The 24,429-nt window shown below is 49.6% G+C and overlaps 2 protein-coding genes across 2 annotated transcripts; both read left to right on the forward strand.

Annotated features, from left to right (window-relative positions):
* Positions 1-17,600: 17,600 nt before the first annotated feature.
* Positions 17,601-22,173, forward strand: LOC125506602. The gene is made up of 3 exons (XM_048671395.1): positions 17,601-18,134; positions 18,212-18,739; positions 18,928-22,173. The coding sequence occupies exon 3, from the start codon at positions 18,996-18,998 to the stop codon at positions 21,975-21,977; it is 2,982 nt and encodes a 993-aa protein (XP_048527352.1). The 5' UTR covers positions 17,601-18,134; positions 18,212-18,739; positions 18,928-18,995; the 3' UTR covers positions 21,978-22,173.
* A 579-nt stretch (positions 22,174-22,752) lies between these two features.
* LOC125555385 lies at positions 22,753-23,611 on the forward strand. Its single transcript, XM_048718362.1, has one exon. It carries the CDS (start codon positions 22,764-22,766, stop codon positions 23,361-23,363), a length of 600 nt encoding a protein of 199 aa, XP_048574319.1. The 5' UTR covers positions 22,753-22,763; the 3' UTR covers positions 23,364-23,611.
* The last annotated feature ends 818 nt before the right edge of the window (positions 23,612-24,429 follow it).

The raw sequence follows: 24,429 nt of genomic DNA on the forward strand, positions 1-24,429 counted from the left end.
TCTAAAGATTTTGTGAACATATTTAAAATGTCGTGAGCATATTTTTAAACATGCAAGATTTTTCAAATGTCATATATTTTTAAATGGTATGAAATTATTTTACAACTGATGCAAACAAAATTTTAAATGTGAATGAACATTTTCAAGAAAATGTCATGAAACATAATTTCGAATGTGTGATATTTTCAAATGATATGATTTTTTTATGATATGAACATTTTTCAAGATTTGTGCCAAAAAGAAATAAATTTCATGAACATTTTTTAGTGTGCAGTGGAAGTTCTTTTAAAATCATGTAAAGTAATTTTTGTGATGTATATATAAAATATTTTAAAATATATCCAAGAGTAATCTTGCATATATTTTTTGCATAAACTACAAATCCTGATATACTCTTAATTTTCAAATTCAATTATAATCCAAACCCTAAAACTAATTCACAAATTTCCCTTTATTTCTCCCAATATATACTCTAGAACCCTAGCCCTATAATCAAAATTGAGGGTCAGAAGAAGGGAAGAACTTACTATGCGCAACCAAAGGACGAGGCCCACTTGTGGCTCCTCGTCAGAGAGGCCTTGACCACCCGGATGAAAGAAGACACCACTGCATATTCTAGTGACTGCGGCCACCTCTAGGTCTTCGTCGGCTGGCTAGGGTTAGAGTGCCCACACACCTCTTCTCACTCAGGGTCTGTCACACGAACATTGCCCGCCTGTGATATCGTTGGGAGTAAGAGATATGAGAGAAAGAAGGGGAACAAGAGAGGTGAGCAAGAGTAGGATGGGAAAAGTGATAGCGAGATGTGAATGGTGTGTCCGCGTGCGCCATCCAACACAGTCTCCACTGACTATTACGCTATGTCTGCAAAACACGGGGCCAACCTAAATGAACCGAGCGGTTGATGTTGTTTGGGCGATGGGCGAACGGGCGACTGGGCGGGCGACCGGGGCCACGGCCACGGCTGCGCTGTCCCTAGCCACCGGTGATGGCCGGCGAGTCGGAGGCCGGTTCTGGGCTCTTGCGGATCCGGGTGAGGAGGATGCGGACGACGAGGAGGATGGGATCCCGGTGAGTTCTCCACCGTCTCCGACTCCGTCAGATCTCATATGTGAGTTTTTCAATTCAGGGTACGACAAAGATGAAGTGGCAACAATGGTCGATAGTGTTCTGCCACCTGATGATCCGGCAAGAATTGGATTGCACGCGGGAGAGAAGAAAGAAGTGATCCGTCGCGTAGTTCACCGGAGAACGGCGGCGACGGCAATCAAACCATGGAAAGGTCCCCTCCCAAAGGTAAGTCTTCCAAATCTTACTCTTTTCGATTTGATTAGGCCGGAATCGTGGATCACAGTTAAGAGAAGGAAGAATGCGCGCCGGCATATCACGTCTAGGGCGTCGGCGGCGGCTGTGGCGTCATCGCCGGCGGCTCAGGCGATCGGGATCTCCGCTAAGCGGGCGATGTGTTTGAATTGCCTTTTGGGCCGCGAGCTAGGAGCGTGTGCAGTTGGGCCGGCTCTGGGTGAGTTGGGCCAGAGCATAGACGGGTCGGGGTTAGCTAGGTATGTGGCCCAGGCTAACCCGACCGCTATTCCTCCACGTTGCGCCGCCCCATGCACTCGTTCGATCACTTTTCCTCTGTGTTCGTCGTCGTCTGCTCGGTCTAGGGTTCCGAGGCACGGCAAGCCAGGGTTCCGAGCGTGTGGTCCTGGCAGAGCTCGGCGCATCCCCGCCTTCCCGGCTATGGCTGGCCGCGGGTCAGCCGCGCCGCCAGGCAAAAACGCTGTCATGGGTGGGGCTGGCCGCGGTGGGGCGGCTACGCTGCCGGGAACCGACCGCGCCACTCCAACGCTGCCAGCGGCTGGGGCTGGATGTGGGGCGTGGTGCAGGCTGTGCCACGGCCGCCGGCGCTGGCCGGTGCAAACCCCACTGCCGTGGGTCGGGGTGGTGGAGCGAACGGCTTGAGACCGCCGAATCCGGTTGCTGCTGCCGCCTCGGGTCGGGGCGGGTCAGTCCTTGGTTCTCGGTCGCCGCTTCAGGGCCCAGGGATTGCTGGACGGGGAGCTCCGCTCGGCCCGCGACCTACGCTAACAGCGGGGGTGTCGCCGGCGGTCGGGCGTGGTGGACCTTGGCCTCCTGCGCCGGCTAATGCTACGGTGGGGAGCGGCGTTGCTCCACCGAGGCCACCGATACTTGCGGCTGAGGGGGGCGTGGTGCTGCTCCGCCGCAGCATCGTGTCGCGCCACCGCCGCACTACGTCGCGAGGCCGATGCAAAAACGATCGGGCCCAACGCAGACGAGGCAGAACACGGTTGTTGAAGAGTCCAATGAACCGCCCCGTGGACAGTGGGGGGACGATGGATTTGATGCTTATGGGGATGGCCAGAACCATGGATCGTCGTCTACGGGAGGTGGACGTGGTTATGCCTGGCAGAGTGATGGTTCTACTGAGAGACCATTTCTCGGACCTCCGGGTGGTTTTGTCAAGGGAGCTTCTGGCCCGGACTACCGGCAGAGAGGTGGCTACCGTGGTCATCGTGGTGGTCGTGGTGGTGGTCGTGGTCGGTACCGCAGACAGCCTCCGCCACCGGTCGTTGTTGACCAACAGACTACTGATGTGGCGGCCGATCCCATTCAGTCGACCGAACTGCCTAGCCAGGCGATGGAGGTAGTGACGGCTTTGGCCAACGTGGAGGTTCCTGCTACTGATGTTTCTGCTGAGGCAGGTGACAGGTCAGAGTCTGAGAGAGCGTCCAAGTGGGCGCGTAAGAAGGAGAAGATGCTTTCGTATCGATGTGGCGAGAAGGGTCACTTCATTGCTGAGTGCGTGGCGGGGCTGTGCGATTCGTGTGGTAAGCCAGCACATGCCACGGGGGATTGCCCTCTTCTGCGTGATCAGGTTCCAGCTCTTACGATGTATGGAATATATTGTGCTGAGTTGGTGTTCTTTGAGTCCCCGGCTATGAGAGAGATCCCGGTAGAGACGCAGAGCTTGACGACTGGAATTGTGAACGCTACCCAGGGAGTGGTTTCCGAGGCTCAGATTGTGCAGAGACTTCAGGAACTGGCTCCAGGTGATTTTCAGTGGGAGCTTGTCCATATTGAGGACAGTGTGTTTAGGGTTGATTTCCCAAGGGTGGACGATTTGTAGAGGTTGCTGAGCTTTGGGTTGTGCAAGGTCCCTGGTACTAAATGCATTCTGGAATTTCACGAGTGGAAGAAGGTGGAACCTAAGGGAAAGCCGCTTACTCAGGTGTGGCTGCGGTTTTCCGGGGCTCCCTCTGAGCCTTTGACAGATGCTCGAGTTGTGGCTAGTCTGGATATTATGGTTGGAAAAACTGAGAAAGTGGATATGGCATTCACCCGCTCCCATGGGGTGGCCCGACTCCTAGTGAGTGTTCTGGACATTGAGTTCGTCCCGGATGTGGTCAACTGGACTTATAGGGGAGAGGTGTTTCCTCTTGAGATTGAGTTTGAGCATGCAGAGTTGTTTGCCGAGGCGGTTAATGAGACTGATGTGGATATGCATGAGGGTGATGACAACACGGGTGCTAGTGAGGACCCGACTGATGAGGCTGGACGAGAGAGGTCCAACGGATCGGGACATGTTGCTCAGTTGCCCGGGGATGGGCCCGGGGTGGAGCCGGACCCAGCTCCGTCAATGCCGATGAGTACTTTGCGGTTTGGGTCCTTTGAGCCAGCGTCTGCCCCTCCTAGACTTTGGAGCGACCGGGTGGAATCTGATGATGTTTTTGAGTGCACGCTTCCGGTGTTGGAGTTTGATGCTGTTGATAGTCCTGTGGTGGGAGGCTTGATGGAGACGCACTCGATGGTGACCTTGGTGGGGGGTGGGGAGATGGAGCTGTAACACCCTTGATGCGACTATAGCTCCCACGTGTCGAGGCACGACTTAGAGACATAATCGCATTGAAGGCATATGTCGCAAGTTAGGCAATCTTCACAACATCCCATGTAATATGAATAATAAAGGGGAGAACATAGTTGGCTTACACTTGCCATGTCACATCAAAGTACATAAATAATATTACATCATCCAAAAACACTCATGGCCCGACTACGGCGCCAAAATAGAAGAAAACCCAACATGCGACAACAGTCCCAATCACCCCCAACTGGGCACCACTACTGATCATCGGGAAAGGAAACGTAGTATCGTTGAGAGTCTTCGTCGAACTCCCACTTGAGCTCATACGCGTCTCCTGGAGCGGAATCATCGGGCCCTGCATCTGGTGTAATAGTAATATGTGAGCCACAGGGACTCAGCAATCTCGCACCCTCGCGATCAAGACTATTTAAGCTTATAGGAAAGGAAAGGCAAATATATGTGGAGCTGCAACAAGCGACTAGCATATATGGTGGCTAACTTATTCGCAAAGAAGAGCGAGAAGAGGAGGCAAAGCGCGAGCGAGAAACTAGAGAGCAACCTGCGCAAACATTACTCCAACACCGTGTCCACTTCCCGGACTCCGCCGAGAAGAGGCCATCACGGTAACACACTCAGTTGATTCATTTTAATTAATTAAGGTTCAAGTTATCTACAACCGGACATTAACAAATTCCCATCTGCCCATAACCGCGGGCACGGCTTTCGAAAGTTCAATCCCTGCAGGGGAGTCCCAACTTAGCCCATGACAAGCTCTCACGGTCAACGAAGGAATAGACCTCCTCCCAAGACGTTCCGATCAGACTCGGTATCTCGGTAACTCAAGACACTTCGACAGGTTAAAACAAGACCAGCAACACCGCCCGAATGTGCCGACAAATCCCGATAGGAGCTGCACATATCTCGTTCTCAGGGCACACTCAGATAGGTCAAGCTACGAGTAAAACCAACCCTCAAGTTTCCCCGAGGTGGCCCCGCAGGCTGCCCGGTTCGGACCAACACTCAGAGGGAGCACTGGCCCGGGGGGGTTAAAATAAGATGACCCTTGGGCTCCGGTAACCCAAGGGAAAAAAAGAGGCTAGGTGGCGAATGGTAAAACCAAGGTTGGGCATTGCTGGAAAAGTTTTAAACAAGGCGAACTATCAACGGGTTCCCATTATAACCCAACCGCGTAAGCAACGCAAAATCCGGGAACATAACACCGATATGACGGAAACTAGGGCGGCAAGAGTGGAACAAAACACTAGGCGAGAGGCCGAGCCTTCCACCCTTTACCATGTATATAGATGCATTAAGATAACATAGCAATATAATGATATCCCAACAAGTAAATAAATGTTCCAACAAGGAACGGCTCCAATCTTCACCTGCAACTAGCAACGCTATAAGAGGGGCTGAGCAAAGCGGTAACATAGTCAATCAACGGTTTGCTAGGACAATGGTGGGTTAGAGGTTTGACATGGCAATTTGGGAGGCTGACAAGCAAAAGGTAGGCATCGTAGCATTGGCATAGCAAGAGCGAGCAAACTAGCATAGTAAAGATAGTAGTGATTTCGAGGGTATGATCATCTTGCCTGCACAGTTGTCAGAGGTGACTGGATCCTCAAGAGCAAACTCAACAGGCTCCTCGTTAGCGAACTCGTCTCCCGGCTCTACCCAAACAAGACAAACAAGCAACAAGGATACAATCAACCACGTGCAAACTCAACCAACACGATGCAAAGATGATATGCTATGCGGGACGCAAAATGCAAGATATGACAGGAAATGCATGAAGCTGGCCTTAACTTGGAATTCCAAGGGTGCCACTGGAAAGATGATATGAAATCGCTTGAAAACGATATAAAGAACGCCGGAATCGGAGTTACGGTTTGGAAATGGCAAGCGTTTCAAAAATGACACCGGTCTGCGTTTTACAGCAAGTAGGCATCTAAATGCAATCATATGAACATGCTACAGCACCCAAACATGACAACAAAATGCATGGCAGCGATTTACACAAGATGCTTAACAAAAGTCTAGCACTGAGCTACGGCCAATTCATCCATTATGAGGTTCAAACAAGCATGTCAAAAACGCAAATGCAAAACAGATTTCAGACTTAGTGAAATTAACACTTGTCTGAAATTTCAGATCATGAAGCCCTCTTCGGAGCAGCAAAACAACATGATACATGACCTGATTAAGACAAGTAAGAACATGGCATGGAGCTACTCAACAATCTTAACAAAAGACCCAAAGTGACCTGGGGCCAAAAGGGTTCACAAAATATACTAACGGGCACACGAACATAGCTAAAACACAATCAGTTTTCAGACTTAGTGAAAACTGAGACATGCTGAAATATAACTCACGAAGGCATGTAAACGAGCTCGATGCACTCACTACGGTGCAAGTCATGGCAAGGCAAGCATACATCCATTAAGAAGGCACAAAAAACAAGCTATACATGTCAAGAACAATGGCATAGCATGCACGGATCAACTACAACAACGCCGGCAAAATCGCAAACGAGTTGACGATCTGCCCAGATTCACCATGAAGCAAAAGTAGAGCTCGATTGACTCAAGCTAGGGTGCTCCATAATTGCAAGTAAAGACATGGATGGATAGAGAATAACATGATTAACAAAACTCCTTTACTTATCATCCTTAAAAGAGGCACGGATCACTAGGAAACAAGCTGAACATATGGCATCATGAACTAAATAATCCCAGACTTAGTGAAAACTACTAAGTCCCTGAAAACAGATTTACCGGGTGCCTCACTTTGCAAGCTTGCACAAGTCACCACACACATCCTAAAAATGCATGGGTTGCACCTCTGGAAAGATAACAAAATGCTTAACAAAACATATGAAGGACTCACAGGCATAGCATGCACACGACAATCATGGCAAAAATGACAAAAGTCTAAGATGAACTAGCAGATCTGACAATTAACTCATGAAGCCTCCTTCTAACAGCATTTCGGGTATCAAGATGAGATCAAATGAAAATGGTGCAATGGAATGAAATGATGTACTCGTCCAGACGAACATTTTGATATACTATATGTCCAAATCAGAGCTACGGATGCAAAGTTACGGCAGGTCAAAGTATGCACAAAATTATAAGGGAGGGGAAAAGTCAACCCAGATCTAGGGTTCCTCGCGGGCGCGCGAACCGAGGCGAGATCCGAGCTCGCCGGAGAAGACCTGTTCGCCGGAGATGGTGGCCGCCGAGGGGAGGAGACGCCGGGGCGGCTCCGGCCGGCGTGGATGCGGCGGCGGCGGCGCGTGGAGGCGGCGGCGGTGGCGCGTGGAGGCGGCGGTCGGTGGCGGTGGTGCCCGAGGTGGCGGCGAGGCGAGGTGGTGCGGCGCGGCGGCGGCGGCAGCCGGGCGCGAGGCAGCGGAGGACGGCGGCGCGGGCGGCGGAGGATGGCGGCGGGGCGGATCGGCGTCGGGGACGAGGTCCCGGGCGGCGGCGGCGGTGGCCCGGGCCTCGGGGGCCCAACGCGGGCCGGGCGGGCCGCGCGGGGAGGCGCCGGCGGGGAGGCCACGTGGCGGGAGGAGAGTGGCTGAGGCGGCGGTGGACGGACACGTCCGGCTCGCGCGGACGTTGTCCGGCGGCGGCGGAGAGGTTTTTTTTTAGGGTTTCGTGGGGGAGGAGATCCGAAAACGGAGGGGTGTATTTATAGGCATAAGTGGAGCTAGGAGAGTCCAAATGAGGTGCGGTTTTCGACCACGCGATCGTGATCGAACGCTCTAGATGATGGAGCAGAGTTTGGTGGGTTTTGGGCCAAATTGGAGGGGTGTTGGGCTGCAACACACACGAGGCCTTTTCGGTCCCTCGGTTAACCGTTGGAGTATCAAACGAAGTCCAAATGATACGAAACTTGACAGGCGGTCTACCGGTAGTAAACCAAGGCCGCATGACAAGTCTTGGTCCAATCCGGAAATGTTTAAACCCCACACACGAAAGAAAGCTAGAAATGACCACCGGAGGAGAACGAAGCGCCGGAATGCAAAACGGACAACGGGGAAAATGCTCGAATGCATGAGATGAACAGGTATGCAAATGCAATGCACATGATGACATGATATGAGATGCATGACAAAGAAAACAACACACGGAGACAAAGACCCGAACCCGAGGAAATAAATATAACTTAACGCCGGAAACGGCAAGAGTTGGAGTACAAATTGGGAAAGTTATATCCGGGGCGTTACAGGAGCCTCAGGTGGTTTCGCTTTCCCCCGCTCCCCCAATGGTCTCGAGCCGGGAGACGTCGTCTGCTTCGGAGGTTGTGCCTGGGGGGGGGGGGAGTCCGGGGCAGGTGGCCTCAACCTCTTCTCCTCCTATCCTAGTGCCGGAGACGCCGGTGACGCCAACGATGGCCGGCCGTGGGGGAGGCCGTCTAGGTCAGGTGGACCCGGTTCCTTCTCCTACGGTGGTGGCTAGAGCGGCCGCTTCTCCAGTGGTGCTGGGTGGGGGTCTGGGGCAGGTGGCCTTGACCCCTCCTCCTCCTTCGGCATTCAGGACAGCGACGCCCTCAGGCCAGATGGTTGGGGCGGGGGGAGTGTTCGGGCAGGCGGCGCCCGCGCCTCCCTCCCCCAGCTTCCCGTCTGTGGGGCTTGGGAGCTCTCCGCCGCCTCCTCCGGTAACTCGGGAGGAGGTCATTGCCTTTGGTGGGATCCCCGACCCGGTCTCTGCGGGGCGGCGGATGAGTTCTTGTCTCCAGGACCACCCGGAGGTTGATGACATGCAGCAGAGGTGCGCTATGAGGGCGGCCAAGCTTCGTGACATTAAGGTCACCACTAGTATGTCAGTCAACATGTCTAATTCTATATTACATTTTTCTAAAGATGAAATTATTAATAATGCCAACCAGTTAGGAGTTTCGCTAAGGAGTACTAATAGTGAAATTTCTAACTCGGTTAATGATCTTCTAGATTTGGAAGCGGAACGCGCTTTAGAAACAATTCGAAACCTAGCAGCAGTAAAACCTATGAATGATGCAGAGATTGATGCGTTAGGGGTAAGAGTGCTCGATAATTTTTGTGCGGATCTTGCACCATCCACTCTTGAATCTGAGGAAGAGGATGTAGTTCTAGAGGATGCAGTAGCAAGACCAACTGACCCCGGTTATGAGGACCGGATGGACGACCATAGTAAACCCAAGCGTAAGTGGAAGCTGAAGGTTTATCCTGCTTCCACGGTTCGTAGGAGTGCTAGGATTCGAACGGCCAAAAAATTTCATGATGACATATGAAAGGAATCTTTTGGAATAGCAGAGGTCTGAAGGACTTGGCTAAAAGAAGGTTTCTTGCTGAGGTGTCTCTTGAGCATCGATTAGATTTCATTGCTCTCTCTGGAAATGGTAGGGATAATTTTGCGCCCCAATTTCTCAACGCTTTATCGGGTGGTGTCGATTTTGATTGGCATTGCCTTCCTCCACGAGGAAGATCGGGTGGGATCTTGCTTGGAGTGAGATGCGATTCGCTGGAAGTCCGAAGTGTAGTGATGGGTGACTTCGCGGTTAAATTTCGGGTCAGGTCCAAAGCTGATGGGTTTAACTGGGCTCTGGTGGCGGTGTATGGTGCCGCACAACCCGAGCTTAAACCGGAGTTTTTGGCGGACCTGGTTCGAATTTGCGGATCCGAGCAGCTCCCAATTTTGGTTGGGGTGACTTCAACATCATAAGGAGGAGAGAGGAAAAGAATAATGATAATTTTGACGGCAAATGGTCGTTTATGTTCAATACCATTATTGAAAGCTTGGTTCTGAGAGAGATAGAGCTTTCTGGTAGAAAGTTTACCTGGGCTAACGCTTTGCCAAACCCGACGTATGAGAAGATGGATCGAGTTCTCGCGAGTGTCGAGTGGGAACAGAAGTTTCCTCTCGTAACGGTCCAGGCTCTCTCGCGCGGAATCTCGGATCACACACCTTTATTCGTGGACTCAGGTGAGCCAAACCATGTGGGAAACAAAAACACCTTTTCTTTTGAACTTGCATGGTTTGAACGAGAAGGTTTCTTGGATCTAGTTGCCAGGGAATGGGCTAAAGATGCAGGAGGTACGACCTCTGTCCAGCATTCACAGAACAAGATTAGGCATTTGAGAAGTTTCCTACAGGGATGGGCTAAACACCTTAGTAGGGTTTATAAAGTTGAAAAGGAAAGGCTCCTAGCCAAATTCACGATTTTGCAATCTGCAGAGCTCCAGATTAAGCTAGATGCGGAGATGAGGTTGAAAGAACTTCTCCACAAAGAAGAATTGAAGTGGGCGTTGCAGGCTAAGGTTCGCAGAGTGGTCCAGGGGGACGCTAACACTCAATTCTTTCACTTGATTGCTAATGGCAAGCACAGAAAGAAGAGAATCTTTCAGCTTGAGCAAGATGAAGGAATGATTGTAGGGTAGGACAACCTGAAAATTTACATCACCGAGTATTACAAGTAGTTATTTGGACCTCCGGAGGATAGTTGTGTATCCCTCGATGGGTCCAGGATTGAGGATGTGCCTCAACTAACTGCTCATAATAATGATATTCTGGTTGCCCCTTTCTCGGAGAAGGAGGTGTTTGATGCCATAGCGCAAATGAAAAACAATAAGGCTCCCGGGCCGGATGGATTCCCGGTGGAGTTTTACAAAAGATGTTGGCACATTATTAAGGGGGATTTACTTCCAATGTTTCACGATCTTTTCTCTAGGCAGCTCCAGTTATTTCACTTAAATTTTGGAACAATAATACTGCTTCCTAAGAAAACGGATGCTGTGAGAATCGAGCAGTTTAGGCCGATCTACCTTCTCAATGTTAGTTTCAAAATTTTCACCAAGGTTGGGACTAATCGGCTCACGTAGATTGCGCATTCTGTGGTGCAGCATTCTGATACATCTCCAACGTATCTATAATTTTTGATTGCTCCATGCTATATTATCTACTGTTTTCGACTATATTGGGCTTTATTTTCCATTTTTATATTATTTTTGGGACTAACCTATTAACCGGAGGTCCAGCCCAGAATTGCTGTTTTTTGCCTATTTCAGTGTTTCAGAGAAACAGAATATCAAATGGAGTCCAAACGGAATAAAATCTTTGGGAACGTGATTTTCTCACCGAACGTGATCCAGGAGACTTGGACCCTGCTCCAAGGAACAAAAGAGGCGGTCACGAGGGTGGGGGCGCCCCCTGCCTCGTGGGCCCCTCGTTGCTCCTCCGGCATACTTCTTCCTCCTATATATATACACGTACCCCCAAACGATCAGAACAGGAGCCAAAAACCTAATTCCACCGCCGCAACTTTCTGTATCCACGAGATCCCATCTTGGGGCCTGTTCCGGAGCTCCGCCGGAAGAGGGCCGTCATCACGGAGGGCTTCTACATCATCATAGCCTCTCCGATGAAGTGTGAGTAGTTTACCTCAGACCTTCGGGTCCATAGTTAGTAGCTAGATGGCTTCTTCTCTCTCTTTGAATCTCAATACAAAGTTCTCCCCCTCTCTTGTGGAGATCTATTCGATGTAATCTTCTTTTGCGGTGTGTTTGTTGAGATCGATGAATTGTGGGTTTATGGTCAAGTCTATCTATGAATAATATTTGAATCTTCTCTGAATTCTTTTATGTATGATTGGTTATCTTTGCAAGTCTCTTCGAATTATCCGTTTGGTTTGGCCAACTAGATTGGTAGTTCTTGCCATGGGAAAAGTGCTTAGCTTTGGGTTCGATCTTGTGGTGTCCTTACCTAGTGACAGAAGGGGCAGCAAGGCACGTATTGTATCGTTGCCATCGAGGATAACAAGATGGGGTTCATTTCATATTGCATGGATTTATCTCTCTACATCATGTCATCTTGCTTAAGGCGTTACTCTGTTTTTAACTTAATACTCTAGATGCATGCTGGATAGCGGTCGATGAGTGGAGTAATAGTAGTAGATGCAGAATCGTTTCGATCTACTTGTCACGGACGTGATGCCTATATACATGATCATGCCTAGATATTCTCATAACTATGCTCAATTCTGTCAATTGCTCAACGGTAATTTGTTCACCCACCATAGAATACTTATGCTCTTGAGAGAAGCCACTAGTGAAACCTATGGCCCCCGGGTCTATTCTCATCATATCAATCTCCATCACTTTAATCTTGCTTTGCTTTTTACTTTGCTTTTACTTTTTACTTTGCATCTTTATACCAAAAATACCAAAAATATTATATCTATCAGATCTCACTCTCGTAAGTGACCGTGAAGGGATTGACAACCCCTAATCGCGTTGGTTGCGAGTAGCTATCACTTTGTGCAGGTACGAGGGACTTGAGCGTGGCCTCCTACTGGATTGATACCTTGGTTCTCAAAAACTAGGGGAAATACTTACGCTACTCTGCTGCATCATCCCTTCCTCTTCGGGGAAAATCAACGCAAGCTCAAGACGTAGCACATTCCCAAACTGCTTTCATGCCAGACAGAAACATCCTAGAAGGGGTGATGGTCCTGCATGAAACGCTCCATGAAATTCACTCGAAAAAATTGGATGGAGTCATCTTTAAGGTGGATTTCGAGAAAGCGTACGATAAAGTAAAATGGTCATTCCTACAGCAGGCGTTGCGTATGAAAGGCTTTGATGAAATCTGGCAACGCCAGGTGGAATCATATACGCAAAAAGGGAGTGTTGGAATCAAAGTGAATGACGAGATCAGTCATTATTTCCAGACACAAAAGGGCCTGTGACAAGGGGATCCGATGTCCCCTATTTTGTTCAACATTGTAGTGGATATGTTGGCAATTCTGATAGGAAGGGCGAAGGAGGTTGGTCAAGTGGGTGGCCTGGTACATCATCTCGTTGATGGCGGTGTGTCCATCCTCCAGTACGCTGATGATACAATCATCTTTATGGAGCATGACCTGGCAAAAGCGAGAAATATGAAGCTGATGTTATGCTTATTTGAACAATTGACCGGGTTAAAAATTAACTTTCACAAAAGCGAGTTGTTCTGCTTTGGTAGAGACAATGATGAACAAGAGGCTTATAGTCAATTGTTTGGGTGTGATTTGGGGGCTTTGCCTTTCACCTACTTAGGAATACCAATCCACCATCGTAAGCTGACAAACAGAGAGTGGAAGTGCATCGAGGATCGATTTGAAAAGAAGATGAGTTGCTGGAAGGGCAAGCTCATGTCATACGGAGGCCGATTAATTCTGATAAATTCGGTTCTCACCAGTATGCCTATGTTTCTGTTGTCTTTCTTCGAAGTCCCAGTTGGAGTTAGGAAAAGACTGGACTTCTATAGGTCGCGTTTCTTTTGGCAAGGTGATGAGCTAAAAAGAAAATACCGGTTAGCCAAATGGGATATCATCTGTAGACCGAAAGACCAAGGGGGTCTTGGTATTGAGAATCTTGAAGTTAAGAACAGATGTCTTCTCAGCAAGTGGTTGTGGAAGTTATCAAGTGGGACTGACGCCACTTGGGCGCAAATCCTCCGTAGCAAGTATTTTCAAACCAAAACTTTGTCTCAGGTGACAGTAAGACCGACTGATTCACCCTTTTGGAAAGGGATTATGAAATTAAAGCTTTCCTTGTTTAAGAGGACAAAGTTTATTGTTGGTGACGGTGCCAGTACGCGATTCTGGGAGGATACTTGGCTCGGAGAGGCACCCTTAGCCATCCAATACCCGTCTTTGTATCGTATAGTTCAAAGACGTGAGATTTTTGTTGCAACGGTATTACAATCGATCCCCCTAAATATTCAGTTCAGAAGGGCATTAGTGGGTAATCGTTGGGAAGAATGGCTACATCTAGTAAGGAGACTAATGGACATTCAGCTTTCCCAACAACCCGATGAATTACGCTGGCAGCTTACTAGGTCTGGAGTTTTTACTGTTAAATCAATGTATGTTGATGTTATCAATTCAAGCTCGATCCCTAGTTCCAAACATGTTTGGGCTGTCAAAGTCCCTTTAAAAATCAAAGTGTTTATGTGGTTTCTCCATAAAAAAGTTATTTTAACCAAGGACAACTTGACAAAGCGTAATTGGACAGGACCTACTAGGTGTAGTTTCTGTGATCGGGATGAGACGATCAAACACCTTTTTCTTGATTGCCCTCCAGCTAAAGTTTTATGGAGGACGATCCATATTGCTTTTAATATTACTCCACCGAGTTCAGTCAACACGTTATTTGGAACGTGGCTTAAATGGGTAAAGCCCGAGTTAGCGAGACATATTCGTGTAGGAGTCTGTGCCTTGGTGTGGGCGCTCTGAAATTGCAGAAATGATTTGGTTTTTAACAGGACAACACACATTCATTTTTTGCAGGTTATTTTCAGAGCCACGGCGTTGATCCGTTCATGGTCGCTACTCACTCCGACGGAGGCCAGGGAGCGTTTGGTTACTGGATCTATCCGTTGGGAGATGATAGCTCGGGATATGTTCAACCAGTTTGGATGGCGATCATGTAATAGGATAGGCAATTAGTTTACCTATCTCCTTTTTGCCAGCCGGGTGTGGCGTCCTTTATTAGGTTAGTTTGTGTTTCTAGCCCATTTTGCCTCTGTGTGAGCTTTGTTCACTTTTCAGTTGGAGACTTTGAAACCTTGTTGGAACTTATTTTTTTGTTTTGCTTAATAAGATGGTCGTATGCATCGTTCTGATGCAAAGACCGGGAAGTCCCCCTTTTTCAAAAAAAACTATCAGAAAAGTCATCAAAACACTCTAATCAGTTGACCGGTGGTTTATGCAAAAAGTTTATCATAGTTGTAGTGTTTTCTGCCAAAAATTTGCAAAGGAGGGTTTCTTGCAAACTTATCTCTTTTTTATTAATATAGTACAATCGTAGATGCCCACATATGCATATGTACACTTAACCCTATGAAGGAACACACGCGCATTCTACCATATAAGCAACTCCGAGATACTGAGTCGGCATCACATCTTAAAATTGACGAAGTCATAACAGGCGTCTTATAGTCGACGGGAACGTGTGCTCCCACTGAACAAACATATCCGGAAAGGTTGAAATAATTTCAGAAAAATGCGAGCACTAGTGCCAAATTTAGGACTCGGTGGTTTCATGCAATTAACTCAACAAGGGCCATAGACTTTTACTAGGTTTCATGATTGAGCCAACTGAGTATAGGTGAATTTAATGGTCAGTGCAAATTGAGATTTGGCGCGACAACTTCTTACCGTCTCGACAGCATGATAACTGGTAAGAATCTAGGGCTAGTGTGATATACATGACGAAGACACAATAACACAGCAGTATGAAGTCTGAACACATGGTGTGTCCTGGAAAACTGACTCTACCGAGGGAAATCATGTACTCCGGCATACGAGTGGAAATACACTTTGGTTCCTAGTTGTATCTACATTATATATTGAGAAAAAAGGTACAAAAAAAACAAAATATTTTAGAAGTTTTCTAGAATAAACTTGACTTTCTTTGGCACTATTATATATATTTTTACGAATAAAAAAACAGTGTTGACTTCAGGGCAAAATAACAAAATTTATTTGCTATTACATGTCACTATCCATACAATTTTGGCCGATTTATTTTAAAAAGGGGTCAATCTTTTTTCCTTTTTTGTGTAATTTTTTTCACAAGTACAATGAAAGGTCAAGTTCATTTCAAAAACACATTCATAATTTGTTGATTTTTTATTTAATTACTAAATTATTCTCATATAGGGTGTAGATACACCTAGAAACCAGACGGTCAGTGTCCGGCATACGAGGTACCATACTCGCGTCAATGCCATGTGCGAAAACCTCATCGTTGGTGGGCGTGTGGAGGTGTGTCTCCGGCAGATCTATCTTTGATGGATTTGCTTGGATCTCGTCGTTGTTCGTCTACGTTCGTGTGTCTTCGGTTTGGATCCTTTCGATCTACGCTATTTTTCATCGGCGGCGGTTGTTGTTCTGGGGTGCTGGTCCTATGGGGCCTTAGCACGACGACTTCCCGACTGTCTACTGCAACAAGCACTAGTAGAAAAAGGGCCATTTGTCCCGGTTCTGAAATCGGGACTAAAGGGTTGTTACTAAAGGCCCCCCCCCCTTTAGTCCCCACGTGGAGGGTCTTTAGTCCCGGTACTAAATAAAATTTTATGATTTTTTTGAATTTTTTTCCTGAATTTTCAAATTTCTGAATTATTTTAACCTCTAATCTCTAATCTCCCATCATCACTGCTCAATTTAACCTCTAATCTCTAATCACCCCTCATCGTTCCAAATCATCTAACTTCCCGGACGGTCACCCATCCTATCACTACCCCAGCCTGAGCACGCTTAACTTCCGGGTTCTATTCTCCCTCGTTTTCAAGTCTGCACTTGTTTTCCTGACAATAGTAAGATGTCAATTCTATTAACTCTCGGGAGTTTAGCTTGAGCATGAAGTCACACATTTCACTGTTTGAGTTTGAAACTATCGTTCTAAAAAACAATTATTATTTAGTAACACTAATATTTCTTGAATAAGTAGTTTGACCATTGTTTGACCATAGTTTGATCAAATTTGACCAAAATTCAAAAAAACTGAAATAATTATTTAGTAACACTAATATTCTTGAATAATTATTTAGTAACACTAATACTTCTTGAATAAGTAGTTTGACCAAATTTAACAAAAAATCAAAAAAAAACTGAAATTTGAGCATAACTTTTTTTCCTTTTAGAATTTGAGGATTCTAAATTTTTGCAAACAGGCCATAGGCTGTCAAAATCGGATGCGGATTTTCGTGCTGATCATTTTGATATATTATACGTTTTTTCTGACATCGTATGCAAAAGTTATAGCCGTTTTACATTTTCCCTACACTTTTTGCAAAACATGTCCAAATTTAAGTTTTTAAATTTTCCTAACTAGTAGATGTAGTAACATAACTACATCTCGAAGGATTTTAACTTTTGAAGATACACCGGGGGGTAGAATTTGGAAATTGCACCATTAGTACCGGTTCTTGGCACCAACCGGTACTAAAGGGTTGGTGCCACGAACCGGTACTAATGCCTCAACCCCATTTGTCCCGGTTGGTGGCTCGAACCGGGACTAAAGGTCTAGCCTTTAGTATCGGTTCGTGGCGCATCGCACCCTTTAGTCCCGGTTCGTGGCACCAACCGAGACTAAAGGTCTCATTTGAACCGGGACTAATGCCTGTACGGTGTCCTAGCCGCTCGAACCGGGACTAATGCTCACATTAGTCCCGGTTCATAATGCAACCAGGATTAATGCTATTTTTTGGCCGAACCAAAGCCCTGTTTTCTACTAGTGAAGTTGTGTCCGGCTCTGGCGATGGAGGGACGATGATGACGGCGCGTCTTTGGCTCCCTTCGGTGCTTGTAGTCGTCGCTAGGTGGTTTACAGATCTGGATGTAATTTTTATTTCTGGTGTTTGTTATACTGTCATGATTGAAGATGAATACATTAGAAGTTTCCTGAAAAAAAATTTATCGTAAAATCATGGGAAAGGGCCAAGAAAAGGAAACCTACTGTACGACATAAAATAGGAACAACAATTCAGATCCTAATCCTCAACGTAGATTTTAGAAACAAATGTGGTCGGGCTCGTTGCTGCATTCCAACCTGGCTGCGTGTGGAAGGACAAGTCCCCAAAAAAAACTACCGGCCCAAGGGATAGGGATAGGGATAGGAATAGGATACCCTAGCATCGATCCCAGGGTCAGAGATTAGAATCCCATCCATCCACGAGCCGATCGCACAACGCAGGTGCGATCTCTGCGGCCCGCGACACACGTGCCGGAGCAGAGCATGTGAGAGGCGGCAGGCAATGGCAGGGGCCGAGCCGGTTTCTTTGTCCCGTCGTCCGTCTCCGTCGCCGTCCTGCTCGCTCCGGCCTTGCCTTGCCTTGAATGGAGACGGCAGTACAACGCTGAATTTCCCGCCCCGCCTCTCCTCGCCTGGCCCCTCCCGCCCCGCCCAAAATCCGCTGAAACCCCCAACACTCACGAGCATCTCATGCACGCACCCGTCCGTTGCAGGATCACGAAAGCCCTGGTGCTCGCCGTGATTACCACATCTTCATCTCTGTCTGCAACCCTTTGGTACAGTTACAGACTTACAGTTACACAGCAGGGTGTAGGCCTGGCAGGGCGCCATGGCAGGCGTACCACCGGTGAAAACATGAATTCGCCGTGGCCGGCCGGCCGGCTCAGCATGCAGAGGCCAGGCCATTGATTAATGCATGCCGGATCGTATGGTCCATCCATCCCACTCCCAGCAGTGAAATCCGAGTACCAGGTACTCCTCCATTAACAACCCCCTCTTGCATTTCATTTCATCTCGTTTCATTCAATACATTTCCTGATTGTGCACAGGGTACAATCCATGCCCCCGACTCCCCTCCCGAGCATAGCATCATCATTGGCGTTGCTGCAACCTGCAACCTGCAACCGGTCTCGGTCTTCTCTCCTTGGCGGCAGCTCTCATCTTCTGGGTGCTTCCCTGCCTTTTGATGTCATCTCCCCCGCCCGATCTGTTTTTCTCCCCTGCTTTTGCCGTCTCCGCCACCGGGTCTCCTCCATTTCCAAGGCAGATGGCGGTAGGGGTGGAGTACTTGTGACAGTTCAAACGGCCACCGACTCCCAAAGTTTCTTTACTTGTAGTACCAGTGGTACCTCCTCCTTGACTGGCTGCTTGGGAGCCGGGACAAGATCATAGGGGAAGGAAGTATAGGAGGGGGGGCTACCATCCCTTCCATGGTTTGGAACAAGTTATCAAAAGTTGACCATTTTTTTAAGGCCCTACGAGCTCTCCTGTCGGCCGGGGCAGGTGTTCTCCGAGCCTCAGCAGCTCTGCCGCCACAACGCTAGCGGCACCGTCGGATTCTTGAAAGACCTTCGCTGGTAATTAACTTGCTCAATCTCTGCCTATTTGGTTTGAACTTTCTTGCAAGTTCATGTTTTGTTTCTTTGGTTTTTTAGACTGCATGTTCTTGCCCTGAATCCATGGTGAACATCATTCCTGATGAACACATGGTATCAATCCGGAAATTTGATTCCTACTCTGTATTTTCTGTGTGGATATCTGACAGGAAAAGGAGGGCCGAATTCCTATGAAGTTCTTGCGCTGAGATCTCCAACAGATTAAATTTGTTGACCAATGGAAGGGGGAGAGCAAAAAGTTGCATCATTTCCTGATGCGCCCGAACCCAAGGACAGCATCCCCGCCGCCGCCAAGTCCCTCACCATCAGGACCACCGCCAATGCCGGCGGCTCCGACTGGCCGAGCCCCGTCTCGCCCTACCTCGGCTCGCCCTCGCCGCCGTCCTCCGCCTTCGTCTCCGCGCTGCAGTCGCCCTACATCTCCCCTCGGATCGCCGAGCCGCCGCCGCATCGAGAAGCCAGGGCCTCCCGGACCCCCGCGCTGCCCTCGCCGGCGTCCCGCGGCGGCGCCGGAGGGTTCCGGTCGGAGGACACGGACGCGCCGACGAGCGCCTCCCGCACGCCGCCGTCGGAGCGCGGCGGCTACGACTCCCGGTCCCAGGGCGCCGACCCGCGCCGGCGGTCCTCCGATGGCGGGGGGTCCGCGCCGCGGGTGTCCTTCTCCTTCCCCGTGCCGCGCGTCTCGCTCACGCGGGGCGCCGTCGCGTCGCCCATGTCCAACGGCAAGCTCCGGAGCTGCGACGTCTACATCGGCTTCCACGGCCAGGGGGGCCCCCTCGCCAGGTTTTGCAGGTGGCTCAAGGCGGAGCTCGAGCTGCAGGGGATCGCCTCCTTCACGGCCGACCGGGCCAGGTACTCCGGCGCGCACAGCCACGAGGTCGCAGACCGCATCATCTGTTCGGCGGCCTTCGGCATCGTGGTGGTCACCACGTCTGGCTTCCTCAACCCGTTCGTCCTCGAGGAGATCCGGTTCTTTGCTCAGAAGAGGAACCTGCTGCCCATCCTGTTCGACACCCGGGCGTCGGACATCGCCGGGCTGTTTGACGGCAAGCCTGAAGACAAGGAGGGGATGGAAGCGTTCGAGGGGCTGATGCGGTGCCATGAGCTGAAGCTCGAGACAGATGAGAGCAGCTGGAGGAGGTGTGTGTCGACGGCGGTCACCGTGCTGCAGTCGAAGCTTGGCCGGGGTACGATTGCCGAAAAGGAGAGCGAGGGAACTGAGGGTTTGCCATTTCCGCGCAACAGGCATTTCATTGGAAGGGAGAAAGAGCTTGCTGAGATCGAGGGAACGCTCTTCGGTTGCACCGGGGAAGTCGAAGATGCCGAGTGCCCAGGGGCCAGCACCATGCCTAATTGTGTATCCAGTGGTGTCTCAGATGGAGGATTTGCTGATGAGGACAGTGACAGGGTGAGGACAAGCAGTGGCAGGTTTGGCAGCTTGGAGTTGCACAAGTGCAAGCGGCCTATGTCGGAGGCATCGGTTGATCCGGCGATGGATCTCTCGGCTGCGAAAGGGATCGGTCTTCTGAAGCAGAGATCAAAGCTCAGGAAGTCAAGATTCAGGTGCAACAGCAAAGATCATGTTAATGGCAATGTGGTATGCATCAATGGCATTTCAGGCATTGGCAAGACGGAGATGGCATTGGAGTTTGCATACCGGTACTCACAGCGGTACAAGATGGTGCTGTGGATTGGAGGCGAGGCGAGGTACCTGAGGCAGAACATACTGAATTTATCAGGGTATTTGGGGCTGGATATCAGCGCCGAGGCTGAGAGGGAGCACGGCAGGATCAGGAGCTTTGAGGAGCAAGAGCTGGATGCTTTTCAAAGGGTGAAGAGAGAGCTTTTCAGGGACGTGCCCTACTTGCTCATAATCGATAACCTCGAGAGCGCGAGGGATTGGTGGGAAGGGAAGGACCTGCAAGATTTCATACCTAGAAACACTGGAGCAAGCCATGTCATCGTGACAACACGGCTGCCGCATTGCATGAACCTTGAGCCAATTCATCTTCCGCAGCTCTCGTTTCATGATGCTATGGTCCTGATAAAGGGGAAAAAGAAGAAGGATTACCCTCCCGAGGAACTGGAAGTTCTGAAGAAATTCGACGAGCAGCTGGGGCGAGTGAGCTTCGGGCTGTGGCTTGTTGGTTCGCTGCTGTCCGAGCTGATGATCGACCCTGGTATTCTGTTTGAGGCTGTCGAGCGGGTGTCGCTAAATGAGAACATGATTGTGCTCTGTACTGGTGATGACAACTTATGGCAGAACAATTTGTTTCTGATCAAGGTGTTGGTCTTCTGCTTTGCATTGATGGACCAGGTGAAAGGAGGCAGCCTTGCCTTGAGGATGATCACAGTAGGTTCTTGGCTAGCTCCATCGCCCATGTCGTCAACCCTACTGGCTGCCATGGCCAGCAAGCTGCCAACAAAAGCCAATAGCATTCAGTTGTTGAGTGAATCACTCAAAGCAGCACTCTTGTGCGGCACAAACTGCTTTCTACAGCCGCAGGCAAGGAAAGCTGAGGTGGAGTCGGCACACTTGCTAGTAAAACTTGGCTTGGCGCGAAAAACAACTCAGCGTCCAGGTTGCTGGATTCAGTTTCACCCGATCGTGCAGCTGTTCGGCAAGATCAGCGGCAGTTTGGCACCGGCATCCGCAGCAGTATCTGGTGTCATAAGGACTGGCAACATGTCTATATACTCAGACCACATGTGGGCTAGTGCATTCCTTCTGTTTGGCTTCAAATCAGAGCCTCCTGTGGTGCAACTCAAGCCGGTCGACCTGGTGCTCTTCATCAAGAAGATAGCGCTGCCCCTGGCGATCCAAGCGTTCATGGCATTCTCGCGCTGCGGCTCGGCCTTGGAGCTGCTCAAGGTGTGCACCAACGTCCTCGAGGACGCGGAGAAGTCGGTCGCATCACGGATACAGGACCTGAAGCAGGGATCGCTGTGCTGGAAGAAGAAGCTGCGGGCGGACAACCATGTCGACGAGTTCGTCTGGCACGAGATGGCGCTGCTGAAGGCAACGCTGCTCGAGACGAGGGCGAAGCTGCTGGTGCGAGGCGGGTTGTTTGACAGCGCGGAGGAGCTGTGCAGGACCTGCATCAGCATCAGGACGGTCATGCTTGGCCACGACCATGCCCAGACATTGGCGGCTCAGGAGACGCTGGCGAAGGTAGTTAGGTACCGGAGTAAAATCTGAGACGACGCGGAACCGTGCGAGCTGTTCGACATAGGCAGTATCTAGATTTTGTATCTTGTTCTTTGCTGTGTCTGTGATTCACTACTCGACATTCCTTATCGCGACACTTTTTTTGTTAGATCACTGAGATAGCTAGTCTGATTATGATCTGAGATCATGTGTAACTTGACAACTTATTTAACCAACTTGCTGCGTACAGTCCAGTCTCCTAAATCTAGCTATGAATTTTCTTTGATGAAATTCTGAGCAAATTGGATGAATTCTCTAATGACACATGTGACCTGGAGATGTTATGTGCTAGTAGAAACTAGTGTTTGTTTTTGCTGAACATTTTACTCCTAGAAGAGACTGTAACTCCAGTGAAGGATATTTAGCAAGGGATCTGTGATTTGTGACCCCTTGTGCAACTGATTGATGCAATGCAGTCTTCCCTTGCAATTCCGATGCTGAATTTAGTCTGTCATATCACCAGCAAAGTTCTCCTGCACAGAGTAGCAGACATGATGAACAATCAAGAGCAAAAACTGCTTCTTCCTTATCGCAAACGATCTAGCCGACACGCCGATTTTGTGAGATGGATGGGGAAACGAAGGCCGTTCTGCGTGATTAGCAGCAAGTTGAGGAATCTTGATCATGCATCAAGTCTGAACTGCCCTCAGCTCTCTGCAGTCACTGGAAATTCATGCTGGTTGGCAACAGATCAAATGCTCACACGCAGTGCATTCTCATCCATGATATAAATGTCATGCCATGGCATGCTTGCCTGGTTGTGCTTGGTGGGCGGCCATGGACGTGACCTTCGTGTGCTCGTCGTCGGGGGAGGCGCCGTTCAAGATGGAGGTGGGCTTCTTCGACACCGTCATGGACATCAAGCAGAAGCTCCAGGGGCGCAACGGGTGGCCCGCCGCCGCGCTGTCCCTCTTCCACGACGGCGGCGCGCTCGTGGACGACGACGACGCCGGCGCCGCCGGCGTCACCGAGCGGTACGGCGTCGTGGAGGGCTCCGTCATCCACGTCGCCCTCGACGGCGACGACAGGCGGCCGCGTCAGGAGAAGAAGAGTGGGGTCAGGAGGCCAAAGGCCCGGCGAGACGGCGTCGCCGCGCCGGCGCCGGCGCCGCTGCGGGTGACGGTGGTGTCGCCGTGCGGCGCGGGGCGCGTGGAGGTGGCGGTGCGCGCGCGGGGGGCGGTGTCGGCGCTGCGCGGGGAGCTGGAGCGGGGCGCGGCGTCCGGGTCCGGGTTCCCGCTGCCGCCGGGCGGCGGCTACTTCTTCATACACGGGCAGAGCGTGATGGACGAGGCGCGGTCGTTCGAGTGGCATGGCGTGGCCGCCGGCGACGAAGTCGTCGTCTTCGAGGGCTCCGTCACCAGAGCGCCGGCGTGCTGAACGGGCGCCTGGACTGGACTGCAAATCTGTTAGCGCGGGAAGCTTTTTTTTCAAACTAGAAGCTCTCTTGCATCAAACAACTTACCCAAGACGAAAAATCGTAACTTCAAACTACTGAGTAGGAGTATGTCATTATTTTTTAGGATAATTTTTTGAATTTTGAATCTACCTTCTTCTTGCATGTTTTGTCCACCAAATTACACAATGAATTCATTTATAGCCGTCCACTTTATCAGATCGAACGGCCCACATTACCCGGATTCGCCACCCACCTATTCCCGCCAAAGGCTGAGAACTCAGACGCCTCTTCTGGAAAACTCTACAACCCACGCTCGCCTCCAGCAAATCGATTCCCTCCAAGGCTCCAGCAAATCAATTCCCCGCCAAGGCGCAACCTCGCTCACTTCACCACCACATACATATGCTCTGTATGAAATTTCTCTAGCGTGTACTTCCTCCGTTCCTAAATATTTATTTTTTTAGAAATTTCAACAAGTAACTACATACGAAGCAAAATGAACAAATCTACACTCTAAAATATGTCTACATACATCCGTATGTTGTGTCCATTTGAAATGTCTAAAAAGACAAGTCGTATTTGGGAACGGAGGGAGTACGTCACACACCGCGATCTCCGTCAGTTCATATCCGCCGTCCACGCCCCCAGTTCCTTCCAATCACGTCAACATCCAGATTGCAGCTCCGCCATCGTCTCCTTGCAAGCTTTGTCTTGGTTCGAATTTTCTTGCTGCCTGTTGAGTCCAGGTTCATGAGAGCTGGACATCCTACTACAACCAGCTGACCATAGTGCCACCGACGGATTGACCACAAGTGAGCTATTCCTTCTCTAGGTGGCCCATCCTAATCTGTTCCTTTGGAATTCTGTGATGATTCTTTTGCGTGCGAATGTTACGCAAGTGATCCTTCCTGCTATCAATTATATGAAATACATATTCACTGGTCTGACTGTAGCTGTTGATTTTTCTGCTTTTCTTGCACGCAAGGTGTTTGTGCTTTTGTCCAAGCAGCTATCTGTTGGTAGACTATAAAAGGCAGTGCTATTCTG

The sequence above is a fragment of the Triticum urartu genome, chromosome 5, assembly GCF_003073215.2.
Source record: "Triticum urartu cultivar G1812 chromosome 5, Tu2.1, whole genome shotgun sequence".
Classification (NCBI taxonomy): domain Eukaryota; kingdom Viridiplantae; phylum Streptophyta; class Magnoliopsida; order Poales; family Poaceae; genus Triticum; species Triticum urartu.

Coding starts and splice junctions, on each gene's coding strand:
- LOC125506602 (XM_048671395.1), top strand. CDS start 18,996: ATGGAAGGGGGAGAGCAAAAAGTTGCATCATTTCCTGATGCGCCCGAA.
- LOC125555385 (XM_048718362.1), top strand. CDS start 22,764: ATGGACGTGACCTTCGTGTGCTCGTCGTCGGGGGAGGCGCCGTTCAAG.